The sequence below is a fragment of the Mus pahari genome, chromosome 23 (genome assembly GCF_900095145.1).
Source record: "Mus pahari chromosome 23, PAHARI_EIJ_v1.1, whole genome shotgun sequence".
NCBI lineage: Eukaryota > Metazoa > Chordata > Mammalia > Rodentia > Muridae > Mus > Mus pahari.
In genome coordinates this window covers 26,039,937-26,054,519 of record NC_034612.1, presented here as the reverse complement: position 1 = coordinate 26,054,519, position 14,583 = coordinate 26,039,937, and the positions used below count along the sequence as shown (strand labels likewise).

Below are 14,583 nucleotides of genomic sequence, written 5' to 3'. Positions count from 1 at the left end.
ATGTTGGCCTTTGTCCTATACACACATCACACACACACTACCCCCTCACACATACCCCGCCCCCACCATACGCTATACTACACACAAAGTACATGAACCACACAGTATACACTCCACACACACCACACATATACTACACATACCACACACATCATATACAAGTACATACACACACTACACACATAAAATACATATACACACCACACACACACTACACACACACACACACACACACACACACATACACACACAGAGGTTAAAACCCACTGCTTTGAAACAAAAAGGGGAGCAGACACCAGGACACAGAACAGGAGGGCATGGTGGCCTGTGACTGAAATCTCAGTAATCAGGAGACTGAGGCAGGAGGATTATTATAGAGAGTTCTAGTCTAGCCTGGTCTACCATCCCATTACAGATGATTGTGAGCCACCATGTGGTTGCAGGGAATTGAACTCAAGACCTCTGGAAGAGCAGTCAGTGCTCTTAACCACTGAGCCATCTCTCCAGCCCTGGGAGATGCTGTTTCAAATAAACAAAACAAACATGGCCACACAATGTACATACATACTTCACACCCCATACACACACCACACACCCCACTGTCCCCCCACTAGCCACAGAATGATGTGGCTGATAAAGGTACTTACCGCACAAGCCTGATGGTCAGAGTTGGATCTCATACAAATGTGGCAGGAGAGAGCTGACCCCACACAGTTGTCCCTCTGATCTCCACGCACGTGCGGTGGCACATGCATCCTCACACATTTTGCATATGTACACACAATAATTGGGGCCGGGTGTGAGACCGAGTTCTGTGTAGCCCTGGCTCTTCTGGAATTTGCTCTGTAGTCCAGGCTAGCCTTGAACTCGCAGAGATCTGCCTGCCTCTACCTCCAGAGTGTCGAGGTTAAAGGTGTGTGTCACACACAATAATTTTAACAAATAGCCCACGAACCCTCCAGGCTGGAAGGACATTTTCTTGATCCCATTTTTCTTTCCACTTGAACCTCAGAGGCTGCCACGGACCGGGCTCAAAAGTGGTCGGACATGTTGGGACTTGGTTCCTTGAAGCCACCCCACCTCTCCTCACTGGGCCCCTCGGGAGGAATGAGAGCCCCACTCAGTCCTTATAGGGAGAGACCCCAGTCCTCCTTGCTCCCTGATGCGCGCAGTCAAAGACTCAGTCGCAGCCTGTCACCCGGGCACCTAGTGTGTTTTTTTTTTATTACAGTCCAAATGTTTTCCCGCACTGCGGAGGAAGAGGGAAGGGGAAACTGAGAGAAGGTGGGAACCCGGTTCAGACCCCAGACTCCTCCCCCCCCACACACCAGAGCCCAGGGCATCTGCCCTATCGGGCCAAGGAAGACTTTGAGATCCCTGAGGGCCCCAGCAGGGGGGTGGGCGGGGCTGGGTGCCGCAGAAGAGGGCTGGAGGGGGGACCACCTCACCCCCGTCGTGTTCCAAGGGCTTTGGCTGGAACCTACCACCCCAGTTCTGAAAGCCTTGACCAAACCTGCCCCATCAAAGCCTGGGAAGGAGGCCTCCCTTGGGCAGGCTCCGAAGTGCACCGCGTGTAAGTTAGCTTGTGACCGTGAGCTATCATTTGGCCCATAACGCAGAGGGCAGCAGCCTGTACCTGTCTCCCAGTAGCCCTTGACCTGTTTGGTCATCTGACTGCCTTGTTTGGGCCCATGCTAAAAAAAAAAAAAAAAAAATTCCGCTGCTTTCTACCCGTGTTTTTTTTTTTTTTTCTTATCTTCTGGCCTGAATTCCCCGTCTCTCACTTTTGAGACAGGTTCTCCTGTATCCCCAGGTTGGATTCGAACTCACTATGTAGCCTAAGATGACCTTGAACTTCCGGTCCTCCTGCCTCGACCTCCAGGGTGCTGGGATTACAGGCGTGCACTAGCATGCTCGGATTTATGCTCTGTTTGGGATGGAACCCAGGACTTCACGCATGCTAGGCCAGCACTCTACCAACTGAGCTAGGGCCTCAGCCTCTGACCTCCTACCTTGGACTTCCGGGTTAGATACAGATGTGGTATATGCCACATCTTGTGCTGATGAAGGCCTGGAGGGCGTGGCCTTCATGGGAGGGCGAGGGAGAGAGATGGGCCAAGTGTGAATTTCTCATTCTGCCTGGCAGTACACCAGGAGATAGGTGGCCTTCCTTCTCTCTTAGATCTGGCTCGCTTTGCCATTTTTTTTTAGCTCCACCCCGTGGGAGATAGAGAAAAAGGAGGGGAAGGTCCCAGGCTTGGCACCTTCCAAGCTGTGCAGGAGGGGGGGGTCCACTGAGCTCAGGTGAGGTGACAGCCAACGGTGGACTCTTGTGCCATACACAGGCAATGGGCCCCAGGCTGGTAAGCTGGCCTCAAGCAGAAGAGGGGCGTGGTGCTCTGATCCCTGTGTTCGCAAAGGCTCTTTGTTCCCTGGGCATGGTGGGTGGGCAGGGCGTGGGGATGGGCACACCTCAGGGGCAGGACAATTTGATTCCTCCTCGTGGGTGGGTCACCCACCCTAGAAGACGCTCTTCTGTAGTCCCACTTGCCCACGTGCTGCCCCACCCCCACCCCGGGACCTCTGTAGCAGTGTGTGGGGGGGTACAGACCCCTCTTTCCCAGGTCTCAGGGCCCCAGCCTCTCCTTGTTCCAGGGCCTTCCAACCCTAGATGGGTCCGTCTGGGCTTAGAAGCCCCCACTCTCAGAGCTGCTCCGGCTGTGGTAGCTGGGACTGCGGCTCCTGGAGGCGCTGCAGGAGCGGCTGCGAGTCCTGTGACTGCGGCTGCTGTAGCTTCCATGGCTGTGGCCAGGGCTGGGGCTCCTGCTGTGGCTCCGGCTTGAGTAGTCGGTGCTCAAGCAGCTGGAAGAAGAGGAGGGGCTGGGCCGGTAGTAGGGGATGGGACGCTTGCGGGCACTGTAGGAGAGAAAAAGAAGATCCTAGTCCACCCAGAGCCACCAGCTCTGCCCATCCGTGGCCCTCACTCGGGCCTCAGCCCCCACCCAGCAGTGGCCAGGGCTTCCTGCCTTAGTTTCCTCTGAATCTTTACCTCTGGGACAACCCCAATTCCAAATTTCTGCGTCTTTTGCCAAATTCATATCGATTGTTTTGTTTTTTTCTTGTCTGCCTATATGGCAAAAGCCCAAATTCTTTATCGATGATCTGAGTGTGTGTTAAACATTTTCTGAATAAATGAAGTTTATTGTGTACGTGTGTTTCCATCTCTCCGCGTGTCATGCTGGGGAGAGAGGAAAGTACCTCACAAATCCGAGGAGGAGCGGTCTAGTCCAGCCGAGGTCCGCCCTGAACTTCGTGAATGAAACTTCCTCTTCCTTTTAATTGTTTTTATTCTTAATTATGTGGTGGGGAGGGGTATGTGCGCACGTGCAGGGGCCATGGAGGCAGGAGGTTGTTGGATCCCCTGGAGCTGATCAACATGGAACTTCGATGGGTGTCCTGGGACTTGAACTTGGATCCTCTGGAATGGCAGTCAATGCTCTTAACCTTGGAGCCATCTCTCTAACCCAAAATTTCATTTCATTTTTATTTTCTAAGGAAGGGTTTGATATAGCTCGGGCTGGCTTCAAACTCACTGTGTAGCCAAGGCTGGTTCCAAACTCCTGATTCTCTACCTCCTGAGTGCTATAATCACAGACGTGTGCCACTACACTTTTTTTTTTTGGTTTTTCGAGACAGGGTTTCTCTGTGTAGCCCTGGCTGTCCTGGAACTCACTCTGTAGACCAGGCTGGTCTCGAACTCAGAAATCCGCCTGCCTCTGCCTCCCGAGTGCTGGGATTAAAGGCGTGCGCCACCACGCCCGGCTCGCCACTACACTTTTTTTTCCTTCTCTTTTCTCCTTCCTTCCTTCCTTCCTTCCTTCCTTCCTTCCTTCCTTCCTTCCTTCCTTCCTTCCTTCCTTCCTTCCTTTTAAACAACATCATTATGAAGCTCAGACTAGCCTGTAATGTTCAGTCTTTTTTGCCTCAGCTTCTGAGTTCTGGGGTCACAGATGTGTGGCCATTACGCCCAGCATGAACGGAACTAATTTCTTTCTTGAGACAGAGTTTCATGTATCCTAGGTTAGCCTCGAACCTACTGTGTAGCAGATGATATCCTTGAGCTTCCTATCCTTCTGCCTTTAATTTCCTAAGTGTTGGGACTGCAGGTTTATGTCATCAGTCTGTGATGAGGATGCTGTGTCAGCCCGCCTGTGGAACGCTGGGTTCTATGCATGCTCTCCACACAGTCTCATAAGTGAGACACAGCCTTTTGAATGAAGCTCAACAATTGCCTCTTTGCTTGCAAGTATTAACGACTATGGCCAAGTCCCATTTCTCTGCCTCCCCCATCCCTTCTCTGAATAGAATATTTAGATTTTTATTTTTATTTTTTTGCTTTTGTTTTGTTTGGTCTGTTTTATTTAAGACAGGGTTTCTCTGTGTAGCCTTGGCTGTCCTGGAACTCACTCTGTAGACCAGGCTGGCTTTGAACTTTGGAGATCTATCTATCTATCTATCTATCTATCTATCTATCTATCTATCTATCTATAATATTCCAGACAAGATTTCCAAGGTTTCTCTGTAGCCCTGGCTGTCTTGGAACTCTGCAGTCTAGGCTGAGAAGATGTAGACTTTTACTGTCACTCAAAGGGAACAAGGAGGAGACACCTGGCCACTGCTGTCTCTGCTCCAACTTGTCCCCACCTCCCATCTCCATCCCAACCCTTCACTCAGCTACCTCCCACTGGCCCGCAGTTAGTTTGAAGGCAGGTGGCTATGATCCAGAGAAAGGAAAGAAAGTGGTTAAGGGGGCTCTAATGCCCCGCCACACGGGTTAATTCTGAGGAAGAAAACCAGCTGTGCGTTAGTAGGAGGAAGAAAAGGCAGCCTGGGGCAGAGGGGCTGAGGTGGGTGCCCAACTGGAAGATGTGAAATTCTGCCCATCTTGAGACCCTTAGTGTAGAACTGAATGTATCTGGGATGCTGTCGCTAGCGTGGTGGCCTGGCCTTTAGCTCTGAGTAGATGGCAGCTTCTTGGAGACACAGTCTATCAAGAACGAATGGGATGGTTCTCGACCTGTGTGGGGCACGACCCCTTTGGGACCTCATCTCAGACATTTACATTATGACTTGTAGCAGTAGCAAAAATAGTAGTTATGAGAGAGGAACGAAAATAATATTTATGGTGGGGGGAGGTCACCGCAACATGAGGAACGGTATTAAAGCAGTGCAGCATCGGGAAGGTTGAGAACCGCTGGACTAAGGACATTTAATTTGAGAAGAGTGGACACATCTGGCCACTGAGGGCCAGAGAGGTACATTCAGTCTCCCTCAGGTTCCTCAACAGGGCAAAGCTGGGCTCAGAACTCCGCCAATGGCGATCTAGTCAGACTGGCCTAATCCCGGGCTTCAGGGTAAATTTTGATTTGTTGGCAGTAAGGATTGAATCTAGGGCCTCACATATACTAGGCAGATGCTCTATCTAGGTCCTCAGTTACTGACCATGTGATTGTAGGCAGGGGCTCTACCACTGAGCCACGCCCCAGCCCCTCATTCTATCAATCTTTTTATTTTGAAGCAAGGTGTTGTTAAGGTTCTCAGGCTCACCTTGAATCACCACTCCCTTCCTCCCCATCCTACCTAGTAGATGGGATGAGAGGCCTGAGCCACCAGTCCCAGCTTTTGGGTGATTTCATCTGCAGACTCAGACCCCTCTATTCCTCTGTCACCTCGGTCTGGGGTTCCTCAGACAGCTGCCCCAGATACTAGTATGCTCTGCCCCCTCCGCCAGTTCCCCGGGGGGTCGGGAGGTTAGTGAGAAAAGGGAGACGCAGATGGAGAGCTGATCACCACCAGACTAGCTCACATGAGTATCACTTGGGTTGCCTGTGGAGCCCGGTCCACACGGCCCCCAGGCTGGCCACAGGCCACGCAGCAGGAGGTTCCTTGAGATGAAGGAGAAAAGTTCGTATCATTGAGGGTGTGATAGACACGGGGAGGGAAGGAGGGGCTCCAGATGGATGAATGGAATCTTCCAGAGCTGAACTCTATGCCTGTGGCGGGTCACCCCGACCCATGTACAGACCAGCTCGGATCCATGGCACCTCGTCCCTCCCAAGGTTGTCACTTCGGTCTCTGATGCTCTGGCACCCTCGTCTCTCCCCAACTCTTCGATGACCCCTGGGTCCACTAGTTTCTCTTCGCCCAACCCATCTCTCCTTTAGTTCTTCCCCCACCTCCCCCTGGACAAAACCCTCCTCTTTCCTCAGTATTAGAATCAGAACATTCTAGAAGGCCCCCAGGCCTGTGAGCCTTGACTTCCTGACATCCCTAGCTACCAATTAGAGTGAGTAGCCCTAGTCTCTTCTCATCCCGAGTCCCCCTTTGTACCTGGTGATGCGTCTGGGCTCCATGAAACTGGGCGAATCCCGGCGCCGCTTTCGGATGGGCGAATAGCTGCGGGAGCGACGCCGGGTGCGGGCGGCCTCAGCCTCAGCGTGCCTCGCACGGCCTTCGCTGTCCTTGTCCCTGTGGGATCCATCATGGTGAGGGATCCCCACCATCTGGGTCCTAAGTCCGGGCTCTATGCCATCCGCCCCCCCCCCCCACCACCACACTACTCCGATTGGGACACTTACCTGCCAAGAGGTTTCTTGGGCGACGGTGAGAGGCTGGGGCTGCGGGTCCTTTTGTCTGGGGAGCGCGAGTGAGATTTGGAGGGCGAGCGGCTGGAGCTCCAGGAGCCCGGATGGGGACCGGGGCTGCGCGATGAGCTGTTGCCCTCTGGGCCGCCCCGTCGGCCGCGCGTGCCTGGCGATGGCGAGGTGCTAGCCGGCCGTGCGCGCGGGGGGCGCTCCTTTGCCCTAGAGGAGAGAGCGAGGGGAAGTGCTCAGTGGTGTGGGCTACAGGGCAGGGAGACATAGGTTGTGTGGGTGGCAGTAGAGATCCATGAGCCCACCCCAGAGGAAATGGAGCGTCAAAGGACAAATTGGGGATTCCCTGTGGGATTACTAACAAGGGAGGGGGACTTCATTGGAAGTGATGGAATGACGGGGCTGCACGTGGAATGATGAGGTGGGGGCTGTATGTGGGGTGACCAATGAGGTCACTGTTTGGGGGTGACCAGTGAAGGGTTGCTCTTGTGTAGTGTAGGTAGGACGTCGGCTCACCGTTTCCCGTGTCCGCCGTGACCTCGCTCGGAGCAGGGCTCGGGCCCGGGACCCGGGGCGCCGCCGCCGGAGTCGCTGCTGGAGTGTGCCCCGCTGAGCGAGCGTGAGGAGCCCCGAGGCGGCGCGGGCTTTGTACGCCGTCGCCCCCTGCGGCGGGGCGCGTTGGCCGAGGACCGGGATCGTCTCCTCCTCCGTCGCCGACGCCGGCGCCTGGCTGTCCCTCCCGCCGCGCGGCCCCCGCGGCCCTGCGACGACGGCGCGGAGCGGGGACTCTGGCTGTCCTTCCCACGCGCGGGAGGCGTGGGCGCGGCGGCCGCCTTGTCGCAGGCCCGGGGCGAGCTGGGCTTCTGACGGGGAGAGAGGCAGAGAAGGGCACGGAGGGGCGGAGGGGGGGGGCGAGAGGGGCCGGGAGGGATGCAGAGGGGACCGGAGCAGAGAGGGTGGCAGATGCATGGGATGGACGCGGGAGGGCCGGGAAGAAGCAGAAGAGAGGCGGGGAGGGTGCAAGCCGGATGGAGAGGTTGGAGAGAAAAAGAGGAGGGATCGAAGGGGGGGGGGGACGTGAGAGGGCAGTGGGGTGGGGGGAGAAAAGGAAAGAGGGCTTTCACCGGGCCTAGGCCGCGGGCTGCAGCCCCGGAGCATCGCACACACGGTTCCCGCGCCTGCCCTGCCTCTACCTCTCCTGAGTGTTCACCTTCTGGCCTCAACATAGCAGACCATGCAAGGTTCTCGGCATGCATAACACAAGAGGGACGGAGCGGTGGGAATGGAGGCTGCAGGGGAGGGGGGCTCCAGGATGGGGCACCAGAGGGGTTGGCATTGTCCCCGCATGGGGAACAGACGACTTCCCCCCAGTAGAGAGAAGAGAGAGGTACGACACTGGTAGGTCAAGCCAGGGCCAGCCCACCAGGGCCAGGCTCCCCCCACCAGGGTAAAGGGCATGGGGGGGGGTTGTCACACGGCACACAGATGGGGGAGGGGGCAAGATAACTGAACTCAAAATTCAACCGAAGAAAAGGAGTCAAAACAGAAATAAAAAAGAAAACCAAAATAATAATAATAATAGTAACAGAAACAAAAATACCACAAATGTCATTATATACCCAAATCAAAATGATCTGCTGGGGAACCTGACTTGTTATTATTTTCTTTCGGTTACTAATTGGCTTTGTTTTGGCGACCCTGCCGAGAGCTCAGGGGTGTTCAGTAGCTGACCGACTGTCTTTCTGTTTCTCTCTTTTCTTTTTCTTTTTCTTTTTTTTTTCATTTCATTTCTTTCTTTTCTTTTTCTTTTTCTTTTATTTTTTTAACGTTCTGATTTTTTTTAAGTCCCTCTTGGTTAACGTCCACTTACCAATAAAGTGGCACTTCCTCCTTTAGTAGGTAAGTTGTGTAAGAGAAGGGAAAAGCGTGGTAGCATAAGTTCATCATTAGAGTCACAAAAATGCAAGAGAGATAGAGAGAGAGAGAGAAAAACGCAACCACCCCCTCTAGGCCCGAGAGGAGGCCGATTAACCTCTAGCAGGACCAGCAAGTGTCCAGGTCCTTGGGCATTGGGCGTCAGCCGGTGCCCTTGGCTGACATCTGAAAAGGGCTGTTAATTTATTTCTTTTTCAAGAGTGAGTTAGGACCAGAAAGGGAACCTGACACCATCCAAGGTCCTGGCTGGGAACTAGGAATGGAGCCTGCCTACTGCCTCAGCACCACGGAGCCCTGGACAAGTCAGTATCCCCAGTCTAGGCCTCAGTTTCTCCATCCGCACCACGAGGGCTTGGCTTTTACTTCCCCATGTCTCTTCCAGTTGAGGATTCTCTGATTGTGCCCTCCCCAGCCTCTCCACCCCTCCCTTTACAGAAGGACCCTCCTGACTCTGGGGCCCAACCTTGCAAAATCAGATGGTACTTACTATTCTTGCCACTATTCCATTTACAAGTCTGTCCCTGACTCTTCCACAATCCTTACCCAGCGAGACGCGCTGTCTGTAACCTCAGGTTTGCATGTTTGAGACAGAGTTTCACTATGTAACAATGGCTAAGCTTTAGATACATTGGCTTCTGCTTCCCAGGGCTGGGACTAAAGGCATGCACAATCATGCCAGTGCGTATTCTTTTATTCTTTCTTTTTCTTTGTTTCTTTCCTTTTTTCTTTCTTTCTTTCTTTCTTTCTTTCTTTCTTTCTTTCTTTCTTTCTTTCTTTCTTTCTTTCTTTCTTTCTTTCTTTTTTTGGGACAGGGTTTCTCCGTGTAGTCCCTGTAGTCCCGGCTATCCTGGAATTTGCTCTGTAGACCAGGCTGGCTTTGAACTCAAGAGACCCACTTGCCCCTGCTTTCTGAAAGCTGAGCCTCAAGGCCTGGGCGGCCCCAGCCACCACCAAGACCACCCAGCTCTTTTCTTTGGCTTGACAGGATCTCAAGATCTAGAAGCTGGCCCGGAATCTAGAATTCAATATGCAACCCAAGATGACCTTGGACTCAGGATCCTACAGATGTCACCTCTGAAGGGCTGGGATTACAAAGCCCATCACTATGCCCAGCTTACTTTGTTTTTAGACACGGTCTTACTATATATAGCAATGAACTTGAAGTCCTTTTGCCTCAGACTCCTGAATGCTGGGATTACAGGCGTGTGCCGCCGTTGTTGGGCATAATCCCAATTTTTAGCATAAAACAGGACACTGAATCCTTAATGCTATAGGCCGAGGAAGGAAGAATTTGCTTAACTAAGGGCCAATCAGGGAGTTCCAGGCGCCAGAAGGGAGTCTGAGCTGAGTTCGGAGTATCTTGCTATCGCTGAGAAGGAAGCTTGATTTCCTTGACCTGACCTTGGATGTTTCTGGCAGAGGGGATGGATAATGGGCCCTGACTTCCCTTCAGGGCTCCATAGAGCCCCACAAAGAGCCAGAGCCAGGATGTGGGCCTCACTGATGGAATGTGCAGTGCCTGGCTTGTGATTGGCTGAAGAAATCAACGAACACTAACAGTAGCTGGGGAATACGCTGTGGGAGTCAATGAGCCATGAAGACTTCTCCCAGGAGAGCGGATCTTTCTCCCAAAGCAGAGGCAGGCAGAGGTGGCCCTCTGGGTATGAGCTGGCTGTCACCTGTCCCAGTAAGCAATCTTCATTCCCTGATCAGCCTAGGCTTTGGGAACTGGAGGATGATTTTTGTTTCATTTTAGACAAGATCTCTTGTAGCTGAGGCTGGCCTGGAACTCCCAATTCTTGATCTAGTTGAACTTCTGATTCTTCTGCCTCTACCACCCGAGGGTTGGCAATTGCAGGGATTTTTAGGCAGTGCTGTGGCTCAAACCCGGGACTTCACACATGCATGCTCTACTGACTGAGCTACATCTCTGGCCCCCTTCTAAAAAATTCAGACAGGGTCTCACGTAGCCAAGGCTGGCCTCGGATTCTCCATGTAACCAAAGATAACCTTGAACTCTAGAAAATTCCTGTGTCTGCATTATGTGCCCAGATTAGACTGTGCCCAGCTTGAGGCTGGTTCTGCAAGGATACTTTCATTCTTCAAAGGCATCTCCAGAAGAACCCTCAGCTTTCTCCCCCGACCCCAACAGCCAAATAACATCTTTCAGTCCCTGGTCTGTACCAGGGTTCTCTCAATGAATTTCCTTCTAGGGGGCAAATGAGAATGATGTCTCTAGGTTCTTCCAGTGCATCCTGTGCCCAGGGTGGTCGGCTTGGCAACTAAACAGAGATACCAGGTAAAAGAGCCTGAGGAACAAATGCATGGTAACTCGTAACTCACAGCCCCGAGTCACCGTGGTCCCCTCCTTTAAGGCTACTGTGGTCAGGGGAGGCAGCAAGGCCAGTGGTGAAGGACTGCATACTGGGACCGGGACCAGATCAGAATCAGAGCTATAGAGACCTGACTCAAGGCAATTTACAGGGTCAGGGAGGAAGATCAAGTCCATGATGTTCCCTGCCAAAGACAAGCAGGAAGCCCCTCCCACCTCTTCCCCCTGTCAGTACTACAGTCTGAACCCAGGGCCTCACCAGATGCTAAGCAAGTCGTTCTACCAGTGAGCCACAGTCTTAGCTTCCTTCTCCTTGTCACTTTTAACAGGGTTCCGTGGAGCTCAGTTAGGACTCACTATATAACCAAAGCTGACCTTGAACATTTTACGTTTTTTTTTTTTTTTTAAACTAAAAAGGTGGTTGCTTTACCCCCATAATAGTTGTTTTGTGTGCCCATTGCATTGATGGGCACATCTTGCCAGACACTGGACTTCTATTCTTCCTGTCTCCACCTCCATGAGCACCAGGATTACAGACATGAGCCATCACGCCTGATTTATGAGTTGGTTGGCTTATAACCCAATGCTTCCTGCGTCCTAGGCAAACCCTGGCAGCTGAGCTAATGATCCCAGGTCCCATGCAAATACATCTTGACATCCCTTGGCTTGGAGGTGGTGTAGAATAATAGGAACAGAAAGGATCTGGACTGTGTGGCCGAATACCCCTAATATGCTTCTGTCCCCAGCTATTGAGGTCCAAGCCAAGATAGGTGGCTTCCTACCTTCCTACATAGGTCTTGAAGTCACAGCTCCTCGCCACTTTCCTGTGATTCCTTTTGAGCCTACTGACCTTGCCCAAGCCCAAGCCCAAGAAGAAGCCCTTGAGGGGATTTAAGTTGATTGTGAGAACTTATGCTATGTCTCATACGAGGTGGCCCTGCCTCCCCGCTGATAAAATGGGGATGAGCAGAGTCTTGGTTGGGTTGGCCCACAAAGGGACCGGCCTGTATGCTGGCCCCAGCCTAAAAGGATCAGAGCAGGGATGAAGGCCTGGGGTTGGATGGAGAGGATCCCCTGCAGCCCAGGATGGCAGAAGATGGGAAGGTGCTGTCAGGGAGTCCCTGGGGAAGGGAGGCCCACTCATCCCTCTAGAAGCTGCCTCGAAAAGGTCACCATGACCTGCTGGAGGCTGCACTGCATTCTCGACTTGGCTGGGCCTCCTCCTCCTTCCTAGGGGTTGAGTGAGATCCAGGACTTATGGAATTTCTTCCTCCCTCCCTCCCTTCCTTCCTTCTCTCTTTTGTGTATATGTTCCTGTGTGTGTGCAGGTGTATGTATATGTGTGTGTATGGGGAGGCCAGCTGTCAGTCTTGGGTGTCTTTCTCCAGGGTGCCATTCTTTTTAAATTTTAGTTTTTAGCAGCTATATATTGTAAATTACACTTATTTATTTAGTTGTGTGTGTGTGTGTGTGTGCATGTGTGTATGTATATGTGTGTATGTGTGTGTATGTGTGTGTATGTATGTGTATGTGTGTGTATGTGTGTGTGTATGTGTATGTGTGTGTATGTGTGTGTATGTGTGTGTATGTGTGTGTGTGTGTATGGGTGTGTATGTGTGTGTATGTGTATGGGTGTGTATGTGTATGTGTGTGTATGTGTATGTGTGTATGTGTGTGTGTATGTGTGTGTGTGTGGGTGTGTGTGTGGGTGTGTATGGGTGTGTATGTGTGTGTATGTGTGTGTGTATGTATGTGTATGTGTGTGTGTGTGTGTGTGTGTGTGTGTGTGCGCGCGCGCGCGCACGCGCAGAGGACAACTTGAGGAGCCTGTTTTACTCTTTTTACTTTGTGAGTTCCAGGAATTGAATTGAGGCCCCTGGGCCTTGTGGCAAGCACCTTTAACAACTGAGCTATTTTGAGGACCCAGGATTAGTCAATTAAGCCAGGCTGGCTAACCAGCGTGCCCCAGGCATCTTTTTGCCTTTGCTTTCTGAGACCTAGGATTAGAAGCACAAGCCACCATCTTTGGCTTTCTAATGTGGGTTCTGGGGCTTGAGCTCAGGTCCTCTTGCTTGCAAAGCAAATGCTTAATACACTGTTACTCTCTCAGCTCAGCTAGTGACATCTTTTCCCCCTTGTATAAGAAAAATGTGAGGACCAAGGGCAATAAACAAGGCCAGAGAAAGGAGACAGTGGAAGCAGAGGGGGCAGGGGACAGAGGCAAGGAAGACCTGGAGTGACTTGCCTTTGTGTCCTCTCCACACCCCAGGACTGCGCAGGCTTGCCTCTCTCCCACTGTCTCCCCATGCTGAGGACCAGGAAGACTTGGGGGGGGGGCGCTCCACGTCCTCCTCAGGATGAGACACCTCTCCCTTTCAGACTCCCAGCCCTCATCCCCCTTGTGAAGAGCAACAATGTCATCTCCGGCCCAGCAAGCACCATTCAAGAGAGCTAGAGTGTTCTGAGAAGTGAGCTGGCATGCGGATCACCGGGACACACACGGGAGAAGTAGCTAACCCTTCCTTTTCCAAAGCTGAAGACCTCACAGTGGCTACCAGGAGCTCAAACTTCTGTGATTATTTTCAGGCAGGACCAGAAGCTGATGGAAGGAGGGGATGGTGGCACCCTAAGGACCCATTTCTGACTGCCATTTTCTACACAGCTAGTTGAGCTCTGGAGTCGCCATCACAAGTTTCATGTGATATAAATGCTCCTTCTGCTTCGAGTCACTCTGGCTATTAATGATTGCCTCTTTTGAATCATTCTGCAACAAGGAATACCACTGAATTCTCAATTTCAGAAATTCAGCAGAAGAAAGGACACTGGGGACTTGGAGGAGCCTCTGTTCTGGGGGTAAGCTAAGATTTTATACCATTCTGAAAATCACCCCAGAGCCTTGGCCAAGTAGGTTCTTAAGGTCTAGTGGCTATCCATGGCCCACACCAGACCCTCTGAAATGACTCTGTCATCACATGTAAGTTACAGAGCTATGGCTCTCTGTGGTACTAATGCCTGCTAGTATCCCAGAACCCGGAAGCTTGTACCTCCGAGATCTACATGCTACCATAAAAGGACTTGGTCTAAGTTTAGAGTTCATTCAGCCTGGTATAGTCAGCCCCAAAGGATGCAATGGGACTCAACTTTGAACTTGACCCTCAAGGTTCTCACATTCCATTCCTCTATGGCTTACTGTCTAGGTGGGCCCTGGGGGGCTGCAGCACATGAGACCAAAGCCCCTAGCTAGAAGCTGGCAAGGATAAAGGTTAGGGGTTCTGCAACCACCCCAGACAGTAGCAATCAAAGCAGCCCCACGGCAAGCACACAGAACAGGAACAGACATGAAGACTGAATGTTAGACCACATACAAGTGCATCCAGCCAACAATGAGAATGAGGGAGAGCGAAGGGAGGCACGGGGAGAGGATCAAGAGGTGGAAAGGAAGAAGCAGAGATAGGAGAGATGGGAAGGAGGAGAGGAGGAGCCTGCAAAGTCGTCAGGGCTAGGGATGGGGAGTGACCGGGTACCAAACCACAGCCCAGGGGGACAGTTCCGGTGGCTCAGTTTGGAGAAAGGGTAAGTGAAAAATTAGTTAAAGAAAGAAAGAGAGGAAAGAGAAAAACAATCAACTTAAAACAAAGTGGAGGGAGGGAGGGAGGGAGGGAG

The 14,583-nt window shown here is 52.1% G+C and overlaps 1 protein-coding gene across 3 annotated transcripts in view; it reads right to left on the bottom strand.

Moving 5' to 3' along the window:
* Window positions 1–1,197: 1,197 nt before the first annotated feature.
* Window positions 1,198–14,583, bottom strand: part of Srrm3 (serine/arginine repetitive matrix 3) — a 69,472-nt gene continuing 56,086 nt past the window's right edge. For 2 of the 3 annotated variants that reach the window (XM_029533868.1, XM_029533869.1), the window contains exons 12-15: window positions 7,170–7,516; window positions 6,639–6,863; window positions 6,391–6,528; window positions 1,198–2,916 (exon numbers count right to left, since the gene is read on the bottom strand). In XM_029533868.1, coding sequence (XP_029389728.1) covers window positions 2,688–2,916; window positions 6,391–6,528; window positions 6,639–6,863; window positions 7,170–7,516 — 939 coding nt within the window. In that variant the 3' untranslated portion in view covers window positions 1,198–2,687. Of the gene's footprint in view, window positions 2,917–5,866; window positions 5,946–6,390; window positions 6,529–6,638; window positions 6,864–7,169; window positions 7,517–14,583 lie in introns of all 3 variants that reach the window. The other variant, XM_029533870.1, reaches the window with a different exon arrangement.